At 45.6% G+C, this 20,989-nt stretch overlaps 1 protein-coding gene across 9 annotated transcripts in view; it reads right to left on the bottom strand.

Annotated features, from left to right (window-relative positions):
• WLS (Wnt ligand secretion mediator) overlaps positions 1-20,989 on the bottom strand; it is a 93,218-nt gene that overhangs the window by 31,181 nt on the left and 41,048 nt on the right. For all 9 annotated transcript variants that reach the window (XM_008528102.2, XM_008528104.2, XM_070592324.1 and 6 more), the window contains one exon: positions 721-845. In XM_008528102.2, the coding sequence (XP_008526324.1) occupies positions 721-845 (125 nt within the window). The remainder of the gene's footprint in view (positions 1-720; positions 846-20,989) is intronic.

Here is a 20,989-nt window from a genome sequence, read left to right as displayed (position 1 = left end):
TGGCATTTGAAAAGAGTCCCCCACTAATTTTCATTTGTTCCTTATACCATCAAATCCAACTGTCCTCTGAGGGTCACTGAATCAACCCTCATTTTCATTGATGAGGAAGCTAAGGCCTTTGCCCAAAACTGTCTCCCTATTTTCAGTGCAGGACAGTAACCTCCCTCCCATGGGTGGCTAAACGAGTCCTCCTGGAAGAGGCAGAGGAGCGAGAGTCTTAAAGATGGGTCAGAAGACTGGACTAGACTCAGAAGATGAGACTAGATTCCTCCCTCAGGTGCTCGTTTTGTCTGTGGTGTTCACTGGGCGTTCTGGTCTTCACACCGGCCCACTAACTTTGGAACAAAGAGACACCTAAGAAACACAGCAGCAGACACAAGCTCTGATGCAACACACACAGATTCTCACACCTCAGAATAACTTAGCCATGTTCTTCAGACACTTTCAGCTATTAAGCAAAGGATCAAGAGTTTATTTTTATGGAGGTATTCCAGAGAAACAACTAAATCACTTCAGAGACAGTCCTTCTGTTCTTGCCCCCTTTGTAGGGACATGAAATATCTACATTGCCCTTTTCTCTAAGACTAAAGATAACCATCTACTTTTGTGGGTCCCGCATGCTAAGACATAAGAAACACGTCTGTTAACTGCAGAGCAAATCTCCCATAGACCTGGAGAGCAAATAAAAACTCCATCAACCTAGACATCAAGGTATCCTACCTTGGGGGACGTGAAGGTGCATTTGAGTTTCCGGGGCACTCTCTCATGGGCCATTTCAGTCCATTCAGCAAACGTATCATCACGGTAAGCCAGGGAAACATCCATGGAAACTTCTGCATTTTCTCCTGCAAGAGAAAGGATGCACAATTCAGAAATGGCTTCTGGCAAGAGACTTTGGAAAGAGTTTAAAAATTCTTATAGCCTCTGCCATGGAAACCAAGATGACAAAAGAAATATATTAGTTCCTCTCAAACTCCAAATCTGAAGGCTTAAAAGTCACAGGATGGATGTCGAAGCTGGATGCGGTGTCCTCTGCTATAACTACGCCACCATGGAGTTAAAGAGCTTCCGCTTAAACTCCTCCAGAGATGGGGGCCTCACTCTGAGGCAGCTCAGATGGTGAGATTCTGAGTCTGTGATCAGCACTTATCCTCCACTAAGTGGTCCTAGTTCTGCCCATAGTTCCTTAGGTATTGAAGCCCATGCCTCATCTGCCTGTCTCTTCTCTCCTCTCTGAGAAACGTGACCAGGTTTTTCAACCGTGCCTCGGAGTCATGATTTCAGCACCTTTGGTGCTGTCTTCTGGACACACTCTCGCCTGAAAGCACCTTCTTAAAATTTCCCCCAGGAAGCTCTCAAATATAGGATCTGCTACTTTTCCAAAACTCAAAACCCTTCTTCACATTACGGACAATGTTAACGTAAAAGATGAGGGTTTTTCTCAAATTAAAGACTTCTACACAGATGGGAATATAATAATGAGCACATAATTGTACAAATGAATGTTCACACATTCTTCCCTATCAGTAAGGACCATGAAGGGGTTTAACTTACCACAGAACTCATTAAGGAGATTAGATGAAGAAAAATTGCATCTATCCATTTACCTATTTTATACTATGTTGAGCAAGTTCAAGAAGGCAGGGGTCCTAATGGGGAATGAAAAAAGCACAGACCACATTTCCAGAGTGATCAGAGAGCCAGCTCCCACCGGGGTTATGAGATTGAGCTCAATTCTAGGCTCTGGAACCTGTGGACACATATAGGTACAGGTCACAAGGGAAACAGCTAAGAATATCTGCCGTCTGGGAAATTAGTGCTTTTCTAGCCACTGACCCAGTGTGGCTGGAACCCCCCTGGACAATGTGGTGAATCCCTGATTCTCTGAGGAAATCCAGGAAGAGAAAGAAATGATGCACCAAGAAGGGCTCTCAGGCCATTCTGATGTAGAGAAAGGCCTCAGTGAACATCGGCGCCTGCTACTGTATCAGTACTAGTTAAATCCTCAGTTAAACAGGGTGAATTGACCACTTGTGTTTTCCTCCTCTCCCTCCTGAAACTCCACAAAAAAGACAGAAAAGGAAAACAAAGGTTGTTAAATCACAAGGGGAAAAAATTGTAGAGACATGAGCAGACCAGAGATTTCAACAATTTTCTTACAGATGAAAAACAGATGAAGTAGGGTTTCCTGGCAGCCACAGCGATGGGCACAGCCTAAACTCCCACAGAGGAATATTCTGGGAAAGTGAGCCAACACGTCCAGTAGACCCCCAAGCCACTCAGAATTTGAAAGTAGCAGGTGTTGCAGAAGACGGAAGTGAGGCGTGGCACTGACAATAGGGTGACAGGGTCAAAGTCTGGACACAGAATCAGAGGACTCCCAGTTCTCCATATCTTTCCATCTCTGCACAGTCCAAGGGGAGACTCTGGACTTGAGGACACCAGGCAGTACAGAGACCCCGGGCTGAAAATGCGGAAGAGTCTGTGTAAGAAACTGTGGGACACTCAGCCTGGCGGAAGCCATGCTCAGAGTCTGTATTTCCGCTTGGTCAGGGGCCAGGATGGCTACAACTGCTCCTCGCTCGGCAGCCTCAGGGATCAACAGAAAGAACTAGCCAGAGCTCCAGCATTAGGCGCCAAGGTGCATCCTTTTTATTTGTAGCACTGGGATTAGGAAGTGGGACTTTGAACTCTGTTGAAAGGGCACTTCCAGAACCACAGGACTCAAGAGTACAAATCTGAAAAGCTGTAAAAGAAGTCATCAGTTCACAGATTGTGCTCCTTGGAGCACTAGGGCTCAGAGCAGCCCTGGGCTGAGCCACAGACAGGAAGCGCCCCTAAACTGGGCCCCACACTTTAAAGGGTCCCGCTATGTCTGGTCCTTGTCCAGCTGTTCCCTTCCTCACTGGACAAGAAGACTCTGAAGTGAAGGGGATGTGCTCACCCAGAGCCTAACCACTTCTTCCACTTCCAGACCATGCTCCAGGAACTCAGGGCCCCAGAATACCCTACCCAGACAGCTCTGAGCCTGTTTCCATGGCCTGGGGGGGCCTCTTCCCCAGATCTGGCCTCCAAGGGGAACTGCACAACCACTCATGCCCCCTGGGGCACAGGAGTGCTCAAAAGGCTGCTGTTTGTAAGAGGATCTGAACAGAGACTGGGGTGGGCAGTTAGGGTGTCCCTGCATGGGCACCAAGGCCTCTCTGTACAGGATGGATGGGGAAAAAGGTAGCTAGAGGCCCACACTCCCTCGTTGGTCACATTTTGGCACAGAATTCCAAGAATCCTAAATTCGAACCTGGCCTTCCAGTTCATTATGAAGGTCAATTTGTTACAATTGGTTGATAGAACTTATTTGGTTTCAGTTTATTGGCCTGATCGATCACCTTTAAATATGCAAACATATGGCAGCCAGGCCTTCACAGGTACACTTGCCCTGAGCCCCACAAATGTTAGGGGTGGGGCTGGTTCAAAGCCGGTGCCTCAGGGAAAGAGGCAGCCAGACAGGCTCCCTCCTGGCCTGCTCGGAGCTTTAAGAGTCATTCTCATGCGTTGGGAATCCCTGAACTGTTTCAAAATATGCTGTTAAAAACAAACATTTTAAACACTGTTTTCATGCATAACCACTCCATATGAAGCCCAGGACTTCTACACTTTCACTTAATTTTCCCAATAACCCTATGAAGTGGGCATGGATGTCTCGTTTCGATTAATGAGTAAACTGAGGTCCTCACATATTAAGAAACTTGTCTAAAGTCATGTTGTTGTTGGTAACCTGAGAGAGATGACTCTTTTGCCATTGTTTTAAAAGACAACCCTCTTTCTTGTATTGCTCAAAGAAAACTGGCGAACTTGTGATGAAAGAAGCCCCTCAAACAAGTCACCAAATATGAATACATAAGTCTTTAATAAAAACGAAGTCTCCGTGTAAACATTCTCTCCTTCGGTCGCACGCCCATCCCACGAATAAGAGGTTGTGTACATCACCCAAGAATACACAGCTAGTCCGTTCCAGAGCCGGGACCTCATGCTTGGTCTGGATCACTCCAGAGCCCCACACCCCTCTACTACCTTTGTTGGTAGAAAACAAACAGTAAAATTCAAAAGAGTCAAGCACACTGCACGCAACGGGCTGCTCAACGCTGACTGAACACCCTTCGCAGCTGTCCACAGGAGAGAAATACGCAGTGCTCCTGGAGGCTGCAAGCATGGCTGATAACATGTCTGGAACTCTCTAATCTGAGCGTTGAGGAAAGAACTGCTGAAACCTACCCAGCAGCATTTCAGAAAACTGCCTGGAGAAGTGTGGTCTGACCCAGCAGCACGGAGCTGGAAGCCCGGGGCCCTGGGCTCAGGTCAGGGTTCTGCCCCAGACGCAGGTGTGATCAGGGACAGGCTGGGTTTGGGGGCAGCTGCCTTCAGCTCCAGCCCATGACCGTCAGGAGGCAGTAAAGGGCCACCTTCCCAGACCTGCTTTTTTCAAGAGAAGCCAGAAATTCAGATTGTTATACAACACCTCTCTATTTTGAAATGTCAGTAACTAATTCACTAAAAACAAAAACTAAACTAAAACAAAATGAAACAAAATCTCTGCGCAGGTCGGCTAATAAAACATCAGATAACCTGAGTCACTCCGGGAGGGGACACCTTTCAAACTGCTCGCCATACCACCGTTCTTTCCATTTCACTGTCAAGTGAAGTTCTTGCTACAGTTTCTGCGCCTGTTGGTGAAATTTATCACGTGCTCTGCCTAACCCTCACTGTCACCTGCTTACTTCCTCGGCAGGTGTTATCACTCCTGTCTGTGGGGTGGAGAAGTCAAGACTCGGAAAGCCTCACCCCTGGAGTCATGAGACTCAAGCTTCTAGGGCTTCATGGCCCGTAGTCCTAAAGCCTTTTGCTGTCTTTCATGGTTTACATAAACAACAGAGACCACAGGGAGACTGGCCACTTTAAGTGGCCCTCTGACCTTCCCTCACTGGACTGTGACATCACCCCCCAAGACAGACGCTCAGCTTCCTCACCCTGATGGAACTGACTTGCCTCCTAGGATTTGGGGATCATTAGATTCATTACCACATGAAAAATGCTTAGAACAGTGCAGAAAAGCACGAAGGTTAGTTATTGTTTTTATCATTTCATTAGGGAAGTGAAAGTCTTATATCTACCTTTAATACAAAATAATTCTCAGGTTTCAGAAACACGGAACTTCCCACTATGAACCCCTATCCAAAGCCGGAACACAAAACTCAGAAACAGCAAGGCACTAGGCAGAGGAAGCCAGGAAAGCTGTGAAGTCGCCCGCCTGAATCATCTTCTCTTCTGCCTCCAATGGACTGGGAAAAAGTTCACCTTTGATGACTATGTTGTATGTAGTAAACACCGGTTTCATGGCTCCTGGGATAGTGCATGGGCAATACTCCCCTTCCTGCCCCCGCCAACCCCCCGAGATAATGAAAGTGAAGAATCCAGTCCGAACTCCCTGGAGAAAGGCGGGAAGGCCAAGGCTACCCCTGGCACCTGGAGAACCTTCCCTATAAAACCAGGACACTTGTTACACCAGTTCCATGGGGTAAAGTTGTAAGGGTATCAGCATAGGGCATTCATGGATTTGAAATGCACGGCTTCCCACACCTGTCCCAGACCAGCAGCTCTGCTATCCTGTGGGCTGTCCAAACTTCACGTTTCTCAAATGGTGGCAGGGACGCATTTTGGTTGGGTGGACAATTCACTGGCAAAATCCTGGGAAGGGAGGTGTGGAAAGGCACTGTGGTTCTTTACACTTCTTTCCATCCTGTTCTGCGGGTGGAAACCTGTGCTCCAGGGTTCTGTAGGAGCAGACCCAGACTGCAAAGCATCATTACAGGTGGAAAGATTGGTGCCTTCCCGTATGCGGAAGTATCGACCAGTCACCCCCTTAGGAAGCATTTATCTCTGTACTAATTCAACTGTACTGTCCCATCGGAGAAAAACCCTTTGCCAATCGGTTTCCGGAAGATACATGGAAAGCCAGAGAGGAGAGCAAGGCCTTCGAGGAAGCCAAAAATGGTGTGCAGACAAACAGCTCTGAAAGGCTCTGAGCACCCCCAAGAAACCTAGAGCAGCTGCTTAATATAAGAACGGTCCCTGAGGGGGGTGAAGTGATGAAAGATGAGGCTTCATTGAGGAAGCCGAGTCATCAGAATGCTTCTCACTTACACTTTTTGAAATGGGGATTTGCCAGGCAGGAGAGGACAACGAGTTCGGGGCCCTTAAAAATACTGGCTCTCTTTCCAACCAGTCCCAGGACTGTTCGGTTATATTGTTGATCAATTAGCTGGAAACAAAGGGGAAAAGGAGGAGGGCAAATTACATTAAGAGGAAATAAAGAATTATTTGATGGCTGTCAAAAACTTTTAGGTTCCCTGAAAAACCTTGATTTTCCTGGGCTCTTGCCCTGGGAAAAAATTAAAGAGATTTCAAAATACTCATATGTATCCCCACATTCCACAGGGGAGCAGCCGGTCACCGGGGTTTGTTTGGGTGACCTCAGAAGGAGAGTGTGCGGACCAGCCTCCTCCCAGCCTCCAGCAGACATATAATCTGGGGTTATTTATGCCAGCGCTCCTGCCCCGATCAAACGCTCTCTGACCTGGCTTGTATTTTCTTGACGCTTTCAATTAAGGAAATAACAAAACCAACCCTGTCCTGTATCCATGGTTAGGTCTGGCAAAAATGGACTCAGCTAATTATAAATTTGGTCCTGGCTGTTTTCTGAAGATGTCCTCCGGGCCTGGGTGTGAGCAGGCACAAAATGAATGAGTACAATTATTCTGCGAACCACCCTGGGTTTAGTTCACATCACCTCTCTCATTTTCCCCCCATCATGTCAAGTATTTGCATTGTGGAGAAATTCTTTCCACAAGTAAGAAGACACTTTTCCAAGCATCATCAAAATGGTCCCTTTCTGTATTCTGAAGCAGCGTCCCCTGGTTGAAGTAGGCTGTCTATGAAACACGACTAGGACAACGGAGACCATTCCTCACATCAGGCCCTTTGCCAAGTGACATCTTCTCGTTAGAAAATAGCTACTCATCACTGTTGTACCCTACAGTGCTGCTTAAAGGCTATCCATTTGGACAAGTAGGCAGGACATCAACTGTTTCGTTAACACGTGAATCCAAGGGCCACAGAATATAGACCGACCACCTCTGTTGGCGTCTGCCAGGTTGTAGAGCAGCTCTCTCCCCTTCCAACTCCGGGCACTCACCCTGAGGGGTCTCATCTGCACTTGGACGGCGGTCACCCTCTCCAGTGCAGAGTTCCCTCCTGAGTTTCACATCGGCATGCTCACTTCCAGGGGATGACTCTGCGTCCACAGTTCAGAAAGGCAAACCACCCAAGCCTGTCAACGCTCTCTGCTCATCACGTGCTGCAGGTTGATCCCATGCCCCTCGCTGCACTCCCCTTGCTCAAGGCCACCACCATCTCAGGCCTAGAGGACTCACACATGGGCCCCATTCCTGTCTGTCCTTCATACCGTAGCCAGAGAGATGAATTCTACAATTCTTCCAAGGCCTTTATATTATCCTCCTTCTAATGCTGAAACGCCTTAAATGGCATAAAAGACCAAGATCTGGCTCCTGGTTAGCATCCCAGGTTCATATCTCATGGATCCTTCTCTACTCCTGCCACCCAAGCTGGTCACCCCGAATGTGGCCCGACCTCCTGCCTCCAGCCTTGGAAGAGAAATGGCCTGGGATCATGGCCACCTGGTGCCTGAGCAACAGGAGGCACATCCCTGAACCTCTCTACCTATAAACTTGGCGTAACAGTAGTGTCCATCTCCCATGGTAGTGAGAAATAAGAGAAAGCATGTGTGAGTCACTCAGCACAGCCCTGGCATACAGCAGGCGCTCAGTAAACACTGACTGCTATTTTACGGCTGTCACTCAAGGTTTCCTACACTTGCTGCCTCCATTCAGGGTCCCTGCTAACACGCCAAGTTTTTAAAGGTGCCCCCTTCGAGAGGATGAATTACAAAAGGTCTTTTGTCCTCTGGGGTGCAGACAGTCCTCTGCAGACAGGGCTTGGCCCCCCCTCACTCGTACCAGACCAACTCCTGCTCATCTTCTGGAATTCCAGATTCACTCCCACCTTCCCTCATCACTAAAGCTTGATGGAGTGCCCCTCCTGTGGCTCCCACAGTGCCCTGTGCGTCCAGCACTGTGACACTTACCCAACCTCAGCACAGCCACTTGAATACTCACCTTATCTCTCTCCCTACCCACCTCCCACTCAGACTGCGAGGCTCCAGAAGCCAGGGACTGCTTCTGTCTTGTTCACAGCTCTACTACCCATGTCTGTACACAAGAGACATTTGCTAAGCATTTGCCAAATTAATAAACATCGTCCTTCTTCCTCCAAATACTCCTACAACCCAAAGTTTCCCCAGTCTCTCCATCACCTCTGTACCACACTTGTGAAGTCTATTTTCGTGGCATTCACTTTCTTTCCCCACTGCCTGCCTCCCTTCCCCTACCCTGGCACATATGCACACACACACACACGCGCACACGTACATGCACACGCATACTCCTTGAAAAAAGGATGTTCCTCAAATTTGACCCAACGGTCCCATCAGGGAACAACGTGCCTGTTGCCCGGGACTGGCTGGAAGGGGAGCTTTTAAGGGAAGTGATCCTGAGGGAGGCATTGTCTCCTTTGTCCTCTCCATCTGAATTATAATATGGGGTTATGCTAGTGTTCTGCTTGAGAGCACTAGTAGGGGCAAAGGAGGAGACAGGATGTAACCACAAGGGCTAGAAACCAAAGAGTTCTCTGACCTGGTCTAGAGTCTCAGGTAGGTAGAGCAATGAAAGAGTGGGCCTTTAGGTCTGTTTCATGTCTGTCCAAGTCTATAGGGATAAAAGAATAGATGGAACTATTGGCAAGAGATTCCAGAGAAGGAAAATTGTGCAGCACTCACTGGGTACAAGATGTGGTGTAACAGGTCACATTTCTGGTGGTCTACTCCAACCATGACTGGAAAAGAAGCCCAACAGGAAATGAGAAGCCATAATGGCTCACATTGCCACCAAGATGGAATCAATATACATCCAAATTCCTTAATGCTAGATGGACCATCCAGTCCTTCACCAAATATTTTTAAGCACCTTCGAGTTTCCATGCACAATAGTGGGAATAAAAAAGACATACAAGGCAAAGTCATTGCCCTCAATGGTTCACAGTAGGGTGGGGATGGCAGGCATAGCCATAAATAAGTATAATCCCATGTGGGTAGTACTACATTAGAAGTAAATATAAAGTATACAGCCAACACGAAGACATCAAGAGTGCTAGGAAGGGAGACAAGGAACATAGGACGGAATGTATGATCTTCTGGATCACCTCATCCAGAAGAGATGATGTTCAGCTGTGAATCACAGGGTGAGTAAGTGTCCACTAGATAACGAAGTAGGAGAAGCAATTACTGGCAGAGGAAGCTGTGTGTGTAAAATGTCACGGAAGCACAAAATAGTGTAGTGCAGTCAGAGAAATCAACTAATTCAATATGGTGGGGAATGGGAGAAGGAGTGGAGAGAAGAGACGAGGCTGGAGAGCAGGAGGGGTCTAGTGGCGAAGGGAAGAAGCTTGCTCTGGATGCAGTATCATTTTATTCAGGAGGATGTTTAAGCAAGGAGCTCTGGCCGATGTGTGAAAGGCAGGATGGGAGGGGGATGGGGGGATCTAGAGGAAACTGAGGCCCACTGTACTTACATAGTTCCCAGCAGGCTTTAGACTCTTTAATCTCATAGGAAATATCACCAAAAGGACCTTCCCTGTTTTCCAAGGAATTTGAACTTAACAAGGAACAAATCTTTTCCTAACAAAGCTAGAGAAATCAGAACCATCCACGCTGGCAGGTGTTGGAACCCTGGAAAGCAGTGTGGCAACAGCTCCTCCCCATTTGACCAGAATCAACGGAAATGTGGAGAGAAAACAAACGTGACGGCTGAGGGAGGGGAACAGCTTCTCTGCTCCCCCCAGGACCCTGGCAGGGCACACAGCATTGGGAGCAGCTGATTTGATGGCTACGAAAATCTACCTGCCTCTCTCTCTCTCTCTCTGAATGCAATTAGAGAGGAGAGCTTCATTCACAGTGAATCTAAAAATAGACGACGGCGAGTTCACAGACTGACAGCCACATTCCCATACAGTAACCTGAGAGGAAGGGGTGGCTAATTCAACTTAACAACTTCCAGAACAAACCGTGCAGAGGTCCAGGAGAAAGAGGAAACACAAAGGTCAGTTCTTCAGAGAGCTGGAAGAGGATAGGGTCACTCTGTGGCCGTTTATTAGTCTTCTCCAAATCCTGATGAAACCAGCCAAGGTTTTGCCCAGATCTGCCCAGAGTCCCTCAGACAAGAGCTCTGGGGATGAAGCTGCTAACGGCTCCACGCAAGATCAGGCAGAAGGGCCAGGACATGCCCTCTTAACGTCACACATCACCTGGACACCTGCAAGCTAAGAAAGTCACTACATCTTCTAGACAAGACATATGAGCGTTTTTATTTTCTCCTTCCCCATATCTAAATTACACTCTGCCTTGCCTGGAGCAGGAAAAAAAAAGTTATGCAGGAAATAAACCTGGATCTTTAAGGGGGAGAAACCAGGTATCTGAAAGAAGCAAACCATTTCTTTTCCTGTCCTGGTCCGAAAACATTTCAGTTTCCCTCCTCAGTCTGCCCTCTCCAGGGAGGGGATTATGGTTGGGCTTCAAAAGGAACAAGGGAATGCTTGTGGATGGGAAGCAGATTCCCTCTGCAGCTCTCCCACAGACGGGGGCTGGCTCTCAGGGCTGCTGCCAGCCAGAGAAATGTCAGATCGCTGCAGCCCTGCATTCCCGCGCCCCGCCACCTCCATCGCCCTGGTGACTAAGCTGTTTCAACAGCTGTGTTATTGCTGGAGCCAGGCCAGCGTTCTTCACACAGAGGATTTGTTTCGTACAGCTCATGTGGGGAATTCTTGCACTCGAGATTGGGGTTCTATTGGCAGATCAGGCCCTCCCCTTGATCAATCAGCCAGGGCATTCCCTGAACTCGTGCTCCTGGTGGCAATGGGACAATATCTGGCTGCTGCCCAGGCTTCCAGAGCTGGACACATTCATGACACCACAAAGAGGGTGGAGAAGCCATGTGTGTCCGCGTGAGAGAGAGAAGGAAGCATAATCAAAAACCACGACCCTTGGTGGAGCCCCAGAAGATGGCCACTGCCCCTCTCTGGATAAAAGGCGCTCACTGGAGTGTTGGGCTGGTTCCCTCATCCTCTCTTTCCCTCCAGCTCTCTACCTCAGGCTTCCCTTTCCTTTCAGGTGTTGTTGGCACCCGCTTTGCCTCTGTCTGTCCCTCAATGCATCTCTCCACAAACATGCCCCAGAACATGAAGTCTAGAGGCCATGGGCCTCCTGCCTGCTCCTCCCTCAGTCCCAGCTGCCCCCTCTCTCATTGCATGACTTACCGTCATTTACGTTCCTATCATGTCTGAAGCAAGTTGGGCCTGTTGACTTGTTCATCTCCCCGCCACTCAACATCTCTAGCCTCCCGCCCAGGATGGTAGGTGCTCGGTTACCAACTGCTTAGCCCAACTCCTTCCCACTGAGGGGTGTCTGACAGACAAAGGCATCGTATCTGTGACCCTTATTTCCTGTGGACAGGACCAGTTTCTGTTTCTAGTCCATTCTACACTGCATCCCCCTAAGAGCCCTATCAGCCTGCTCTCCCTCCTAAGTTCTTCTCACCAAGAGCAATCGGGCTGTATTTTCTGATATTGAAGAGATCACAAAAATGTGAGTTTCTTCCTAAAGGAGGTCTTGTATTTTAGAAAGAAATAAAACAATGATTCCTAAAGGCTCACGGTTTGGAGTGCCTACTATGTACAGACATTTTCAGCCACACACAGATGCTGGCCAGATACAAATCTCAGAATGAGGAAACTGAGGTCCATGGCCATCCTGCTAGTGTGGGACAGAGGCAAATAAGAGCCCAGGCTCGCCTGACTCCACAGCTCAAGTTTGTTCCCATTATGTCACAAGTTAGGAGAGCTACGAGACCCATTTCTTGCTGGAGGAAAGCCACTAATTAGCTGTTCGATTTGAGTCCGTTGCTTTACGTGTTGTATTCTTTCATTAAATAATGAAGTCGGGTCACGTGACGAATAAGGTCCTTCCAGTTCTGACATTTCAAGAATGCAGACATCTAAAACACCACCAGCTGCGTCGCTGCCTTCCACATTGGAGGCACTGCGGCCAAAACAAAGAACGATAAAACAATTCCTGCCCTCAGGGCACTTATAACGGAGTTGCAGTGACAAGGGATGAAAACTTGAGTTTGACTAATGTAAAACAGTTACAAATACAAAAATACCAGAGGCCATGGCAGTACCTGAGAACAAACACTGTCATAATTATAAAAGGACAATAGTCCATTTCAACAATGGTTTCTCCGCCCCCCCCCCCCCAAATATATCTGTGATGCCGCTGGCAGGAAGAGCCGGCTACCAGAAGAAATGCCGTCTGTTTCACGAGACAGCTTTGTTTCCGACAAGTTTCGTGGAGGAAAAAGTAGGCTAGAACAAGCTTTTTGTTTCCAACCCACCTTTTCTTCCTTCCCATGAATGAGGAGGGGATACAAATGAGAGCAGGCAGCCAGGGAGAAAAATAATATGGCTGGTGGTTCCTGACCTCTTGGATTCCTGCCGTCAGAGAAGCCCGAGAGGCAGCATTTAATTGTGGAAAAACCAGCCTTGCTCTCCTCTTATCTTTTTCCTCTGTGACTTAAATCCACAATTACTGGCAACCCCTCGATTCCGAGTCCCTCAGCTGGTGGTGGCAGTGATGGCTGTGTCTGTAGCTGAAAAGCAAAAGACGAGTCAGATTTTACCTGCCTCCGAAGCCAGCCTGTGGGAACACAGCCCTAACTCAGCTTTACGACGTCTCCCATTAAAAAGTTCACAGATGCCCTCCTGTTGGGAATACCACCATGCGAGGAGTCCAGATGGAAAAAAGAGAAATGCGATTTCCAGCCGCTGTATAATTCAAAGGACAAGCTACGAGTCTCAAATCCTGAATTCCACATCTCATTTCAGCACTAGATGTGTGATTTCCAATTCCTTTTCTTAAGGATCAAACTCCGAATTTCTTAGCCTGGCCATTAAGGCGACTCACCGTCTGCCCCCTCTGTCATTTGGGAGCTTATCTTTTTTCTCCAATATGGAATTCTTCTACAGCCTAACAAATGGCTGACTGCCCTTTGCATACAACATGTTACTTCACAGCGGAAAAATATGGGTCTAAGTCCTGACTTTCTCATCTGCAAACCAGGTGACCATGGAAAAGTCTCTGAACTTCAGTAATTTCAGTTTGCAGAGCTCCAAGAGGTTGTCTCCCAGGTACCTCTGCCCCCATCTTGAATTCTTAATCTATTCCCAAACATTTAAGTTACCTGTTAATATGTTTACAGTCAAATATAATTAAATCATGCCTTGTGGGCCTAATCCCCTAAGGATGCTCGAAGTTCCCACATCTTCTCTTTCAGGGTGTTCTCCAGTTGTTTAAGCGCCGATCAACACGGATTTGGCACTCATGGGTCTACCTACACCATGAAGTCACAGCTCTCACCTTGAGACTCAGAAACCTCTGAATCACATGGATGATTTTCAGAACTTCAGTTGAAATACGAATACAAAATATGTGAATGGGGCCTATGCACATTTTTCTCCCAAGGTCAAGGTCCTTGATCCACAGTTATGAACCACTGTCCTGCAGAAATGAAAAGCCATGGCCAGCATCCACCCAGGTCCTTGTTTTGTACACCTGAGCCTGCCGCCTCCCTTTCTGGGGCTTCTATGTTTTCTCCAGAACTCACATTCCTCCTCTCTGCTCAAGGCCAAGAATAATAATAACTCACCTTCATTAAGCACTTACTATGTACCAAGCAATTACTACGCAAAAGCCTCATATGCATTATTCTAGTTTCATCCTCAAACAGTCTTATAAGGGTAGTGCTACTATTATCTCTATTTTATAGATGAAGAAAATGAAGTACAAGGAAGTTCAGAAACTTAGCAAAGGTGTCACATGATCGATAAGTGGCAGGTCAGGAATTTGCCCAAACACTGGCTTCCCAGAACAGACTCAGGCTGCCCCTGGGACTGTTTCTTTGCCGTTGAGAGCAGACAGTCACCAATTCCAGCATCTCCTTTAGGACTCCACCCTTCAAGACTCAACTAAAAAGTTACCTTCTCAGTGAGTTAATCATTTCCCCTCTATGTTCACGGAATACTCTGGGCTCTTCGCACTGAACACACTGGTGTTGTTTTTTGTTTCTTTCTCTCTGAACTGGACTGTGAGCTCCTAACTCATTCTTCTGAGAACATCTCAAGTATTTACCGTGCTGAGCATGGGGTCACAAAGATGAACAAGATCCGTACCTGCCCTCAGAACTCAGTCTTGCAGGACAGAGAGAAGTCAACAAGGAAGGACCAGGAGGTTTTCTGAAACTGTGTTATGAAGGATAGGGACTTACCTCTGGATCTTAAGTCCTGAGTGAAGAAAATGCCAGCACATGGTAGAAGCCTAATAAATGACTACTGAGTGAAGGAAGGAGGTTGGGAAGGGGCCTCAGAAGCCGGACTGTTAAATTAAAAGATCCACCATCCCTTTATGAAAACTCTTTGAGGTTATTTCTACACTGACTCACCTGAAAACTGCTTCCTGTGTTGGTGTCTATGATACATTTTTTAATGTCAGACTAAAAATACACTTCCAGTACACCAACCCTGTCTGCCTACCCAAGGACTAGAATTGAACACACAGTAACACATAACAAAATAAAATACAAGAAAACTTGCTCATCTCAACACTAAGCTCACCCACTAACAAAGGGGTGTCCATCCCCACCGAACAGCATCTTCTCAAATGATTCACACCTGAGGGTCTCTGATGTCATATATTTACAAAGGCAAAGGGACACTCATGAGGTTTTTATAGAGCCAAAGAATCTTAAGTGAGTCATGGACTCTCAGCAAAGAGAGTCGGAATGGATGGGACCTTAGTGGTCATCTAGTGTAATTTCCCACTCAGAACAGGAAGCCACTCCAGGGCACTATCCACAGACTCAGGGTGGGATCAAGGCATTGGAGTCCCAAGATCATTTTCCCTTATAAACCCCCTATTTGCCCACTGGGAGACTTTGGACAAGCCATTTGACCTCTCTCATCCTCAGTTTCCTCTTTACGACAGGGAGAACTGTTGAGCTGATCAGACGAAATAAGAGTAAAGTTGTCTTAATCAGATACGATTTGGTTGCAAGTCACAGAAACTCAACCACACTAGTTTAAGTGGAAATTAGTGGGAAGGATACAAGGGTATCTCAAGAAACTTAGGGGCAGAAAAGTGCTGACAAACTTGAAGGACTGGAACCAGGGAGAGAAAGCCGTCAGGAAGAAAGTCAGCACGTGCAGTTGATCATAAGTACACGCCATGGTCCTTCATCTCCACTTTCCTCTTTGCATCTGGTTTTCCCACTCTGCCAATCAACTTTCTCCGCTCCTCCTTGAATGTGGTGCATCATGGCTGCTCAGGTGGCCCTCAGGACCTTCCAGTTTAAATGCCAATGAAAGTGGGCCTAGAAATACTGAATCCCAATTTCCTCTAAGAGAGAATCTGACTCTTCCCCCTTGGGTCAAGGGCCCATCTGAATCCAATCAGCTGTGGCCAGGGGACTGATCGTGGGGCCAGCTGCCCACTCAGCAGGTGTGGTGGAAGCCCACACTCTGAGGAGGAGACGTAGGCAAGTTCTGCAAGAAAACGACATGAGGCCAAAGCAAATGGCTGGCGACAAAGACAAGCACCAGCATCTCTGGTACAAAAGTCTTTTGAAAAGAAATTACCACCCAATGCAAGCTATCAGTACGGTCATTCGTCATCATTATGATTCCCCTCAATCAGCTTCTGCTTGATTACTATCAGTGACAGGCTGCTTACTACTTCAAGAGACAGCCTTTTCATTGCTGAAGAACTCCAACTATTAGAACTGTTTTCTATGTGACAGAAACTTTTCTTAAGATACTAAATTTAAACCTTTTCCATCTTCCCCCAACCCTTACTGTTAAAGAAGGTAGAATCTTGCATGTTAGGCCAGGCCTGGGCTTTCCTTTGTGGTCATAAGATGAATAACCAGTAAGGCACGAAAGACAGACTCATTGGACAATTATTTTAGGAAACAACCTAGACCAGAATGATTAAAAAACCTTCTTCCTTTAAAGAATTATGCTACCTCTCCTACTAATGCCGTTAGCAGTAACTTACTAAAGTCAAAGGGGAACTGGAACCGTTTCTAGGGTGAGTGAGTAGACAGTGGGTAGATGTTGAAGGAAATGGTTTTTTCCAGTGCAGAGTCCCTGCAGGCACTTTTGCAAGTAGAATTCTGCCTTGATTAACAGAGGATTTTTCTTCCCCAACTAACTTTCTTTTGCTTTGAAAAGCACAACCCAGAAAATAATTTTACTTCATAACACTTTCTTACATTACCCCAAATAAAAGTATGATTCCCCATAAAATAGTCTCACCTGAGCTATGTGATGGCTGACTAGCATTTCAGTGCTCACAAGAGTCCCCAAAGGTAGAAGAGGAGGTGCACGCAAAAACACCTTTCATATACTGGGGGCTCTGCTAAGGAATCTGGTGCTGCTGGTTGCTCTGCTGTTGACATTTTTCACTGATGTCACCAAGCTTTTATTTTAGTAACCAGGATATACTTGTTATGGATGCAAAGAGAATCTCCTCATTTATATTCTAAACTCAGAGCAGGAAGTGAGACACGTGGGTGATCTGCAGCTGTGGCGCTATAAACAGGACCAGCCTACCTCCTAAGTCTAGATTCTAGACAGCACTACATTCCCTGAACTACAGATTAAGAGATTTTTAAAGAAATAGAAAATACAGCATTTTAGAAAGACCAGTGCAACTTTTGTCCAAGAATATTGGAGGCTGTTGTGCAGTAGAAGTATTCCCCAACCTGTCTATGGTAGTGTACTTGCTGCTATGTACCATCCACCCACTTACACGGTTGATGTACAACTAAGAGAGCCTGCTCTGTCTCCAGCCAGCTGTGCTACAGTGGGCAAGTATCACTGGTTATAAGGTTTCTTCATCGAGTAAATTGAAGGATTAGTCCTTTAACATTTTTGAGTCAAGCACCCATTTGAAAACCTTACAAAAACCACAAACCCTCTTACTCCAAAAATGCCCTTAAGTAAATATGACTGAAATTTTATAGAGAACATCAGGGGGCTCACTTGGCCTTTGAACTCTACCTATAGGCCTCCTGGTTGAAGATTATTAGACAGCAGCATTCTAATGTTCCTTCCAGTGCCCAAAGTCTGCAGCACATGGTTGATGTTTAGTAACAATTACTCCTCCGAATTATTCAACACCACAGATAGGTGTTCTGTTAAGACTAGAGACCAACCCAATGCAATCTACTTTCCACTGCTAAATTGACCAGTAAGCCAATAGATGACCAGAAGGAAGTAGGAGGGATGAGATATAACAAATTATAAACATTAAATAAAACAAAAAGTCTTGGGAAGGTTTTGGAGGAGCCCAACTATTTCCCAATTGGATTTTTTTTATTTGGAAATACATAACAGAACACAAAACCATCAAGACAGATAGAGAGATCCAGAGAGCTTTCTAGTGATGCTGTCCAAGAAATGAGCTTACCAATTGTCACACCCAAAGAAAACAAAGCCAGAGGTTCTTATGCTCCTGCCAATACAAACATGTTCACAATAGTTCATTCCAAAGTCATGCCTGAAGAGTCCCTCAAAGGCAAAGATCATCAATGAATGAAAGCAAACAGACACGAAGTCCTCAATCTTCACTATCCTGGCTTAATCATCAAAATACGGTCTTCTTCCATGATTTTAGTTTCTTCCTATCCCAAGTCAGTAGGTAAGACTGATTCATACTAGCAAATTCTAGGTTCTCGCTTTGTTTTGAAGGGGGCACACGACTCCATAAGAAGAAAGAGGACTGGCCACGTAAGCTCATCGCAGATGCTAACGACCCGCCTATCTTTCACCCAGCACCACAAATCCTACTCCATTTAAGTCTCCTGGTTTTTGGCATATTTTGAGCATTTCCACCTCAACTCTTTTGGGGAGGAAGGAGGGGAGGGTATAGGGAAAAGTCTGAAGTTTTTTTTTCTGCTCACATTGATGCTGGTTGAGGTAGGTAAAGAAATTTAAAAGGTAACTTTAAAAATCTTGGTGACACCAGCCTGCAATAAAAACTATCCAATCCGAAGCATTTCTTATAAACAGAGGCTGTAACATGGTCACAATCAAGAAGGTCTCTTTTTGAGGCGAGTGGAAGAGGGAATGGGAGGGTAGAATCAGATTTCTTCTCAGTGGTTGCTTCAACCTACTTTGTTAAAGAGGACTATGTAAGAAAGCATGGAAATCCAGTCATGTCAATACCGTATCACCAATGGCCTGTTCCATCATGGCCGTGTAGTTTTAGGGTGTATGGAATCCTATGCCCCATTAAGCTCTCTTCCCAAGAGGCATCTGAAAACATAGAATTAAGAACCATGAGTCTTGCTAATGGCCAAGAATAAGTTCATAGAAGGATTCCGTGACTTTCTTCCTTCTATAAATTCATCTCTAATCATTTTGGATAATGTGACAGTTTATTTTTTACAGTCAGCAAATCGTTGTTTTATTCTCATTGTCTTCATGTGGTGTCTGTCTAACATTGCATAATAGATACACAAATGAACGAGCACAATCACTTCATAAAAATTCAGGCAATTTTCTTCCAGGACACTCAGCCATCTAACTTAAGAACTGTCTGGGCATAATAATATCATTCTAATTATTCTTTTGACTGGAAATACATTTTACAGAAATGTCTTAAAGAAGAAAAATCACTTGTCAGTTATAGAAATAATTCCATCTTTTCACGCAGTCATTTGCCATAATGAAACAAGCAAGTAAGACTGAACACACAGTTGCAGCGTACAGCACAGGACTCAAGGCAAACATAATGACTTCATTACCTAAGAACAGAATAGACATCCTGGCTGTCCCCACTGCACACCATTTACCAAGATTTCTCCAGCCTACGGGATTTTTAGACCCCTGAAAATCCTAGATTTACTAGTCAAGACAGATCCATCCATCTTGAGGCTTTCTGCCAATGAATCTCAGGGCTTCTATTTCAACAGTAAATTTGAAAGCTGGGCAGAGACATGTCAAAAGAAATCCCTCCTTCTTTGATCTCTGCACCCAGGTTCCTCAAAAGAAGCCCCATGGAGAGTCTGAGGTTATGTGACTTGCAGTTGTAATCAGCAGAATGACATTCTTTACAAGTGGGCACCATTTTAGCAATCCAAATCTGTATTTCACAAATACATACATAAATTGAGTGACTGATAATACACTTGCAAAAGAATGAGGTACACCCACTCGAGAGGATATTTTCAAAGAACAGATTTTGCTGTTACAGAAAAATCTAAGCCCACCCCATAGATAACCATGCATTTTTCCCAATGATTGACCAGACATCCATAGGCCAGATGTTTAGGCTGGCTTTTTTCTGACACTCTTTTAAGCCTACACACACTCCCTCCATTTCCTAACTCTTTGGCATAAAAACTGAAGTCCCATGTCCCTTAGCACTTTACGGAAGCACCATGTTTGTGCCCTAACAAACGTTAATTCCATGCCTCTGAAGTGTTCTGGAAAAAAATCAGCACTGACCCAAACATAGATTTTGGCAGATAGGTCTGCTCAAAATTTGTAATTGGTATTCACTGACAGGTCAATTACTCCTGTTTCCAAGCATCCATAAGTTCCTAGACTCATTCAGTTGGCCTCCCCTCCCAGCTCTTGCAGACGACTGTTTTAAAACTGCCATCATTTGAAAGTTGGCCTGGCTACTACTTTTCAAACTTATCAGTGAATGACAATTGTAGGGGGTTTTTCGTTTTTTTCAAAAAAAGATTTTATTTTTCCTTTTTCTCCCCAAAGTCCCCTGGTACATAGTTGTATATTTTTACTTGTGGGTCCTTCTAGTTGTGGCATGTGGGACGCTGCCTCAGCATGGCCTGACGAGTGGTGCCATGTCCGCGCCCAGGATCCGAACTGGTGAAACCCTGGGCCGCTGCAGCGGAGCGCGTGAACTTAACCACTCGGCCAGGGAGCCAGCCCCAGACAATTGCAGGTTTTAAAAATGTTTATATTTAAAAGGTGAAGTAGGATTCTGCTTAAAATTACTTTTTCAGATGTTGATTACTTTTTTGCATAATATGCATGGAATTATCTTCTTTCTCAATAATCAAATATAAGATACACATTCTCTAACCACTTTTATTACTATAAATTACCCTATAATGTCATCACCTCCCCCCGAGGCATCGGTCTGATTAAATCTTGAAACTGATGAAACAACGACCAGCTTTTAAAGTGTAGGTCAACGCTTTTCTTGCTTTCTGAGAGTTTAAGATCTCAAACCCTAGCTAAAACCTGTATCACCTTAAATTGAAAAGTTTAAAAAGAATAAACATTTAACACCAAATGACTAAAAGTCATTTAAAATATATAGTCCTTAGATTATTTTCTCTGCTCAAAGATGCTTCAAAGGTAGGTGAAAACTCCGACCATATATATGTTGGAAAGCCCAACTTTGATTTCATCAACCAAATGTAAAATGCCTTCTCATTATTTGAAAGCTGAAACTCATTTCATAGACCTTCTAGGAAAGTTTAAAGAAAAAACAGGCCTGTTCCTGACTTTTCCTTACATTTGAGGTAATATTGTTATAGTTGAATCTTTCACAAACAGGAAGTCATCCACACATAATAGAATCTTGTTCTCCACACTCTCAGCCTCTTTTCTCCTGTCCCATTTATTGCTATCAGAAAGGCATCCAAACTAAAGATAA

This window comes from Equus przewalskii, chromosome 24, assembly GCF_037783145.1.
Source record: "Equus przewalskii isolate Varuska chromosome 24, EquPr2, whole genome shotgun sequence".
NCBI classification, from domain to species: domain Eukaryota; kingdom Metazoa; phylum Chordata; class Mammalia; order Perissodactyla; family Equidae; genus Equus; species Equus przewalskii.
Note: the sequence above shows the minus strand (reverse complement) of the source record. Positions and strands in the feature narration are given on the sequence as shown.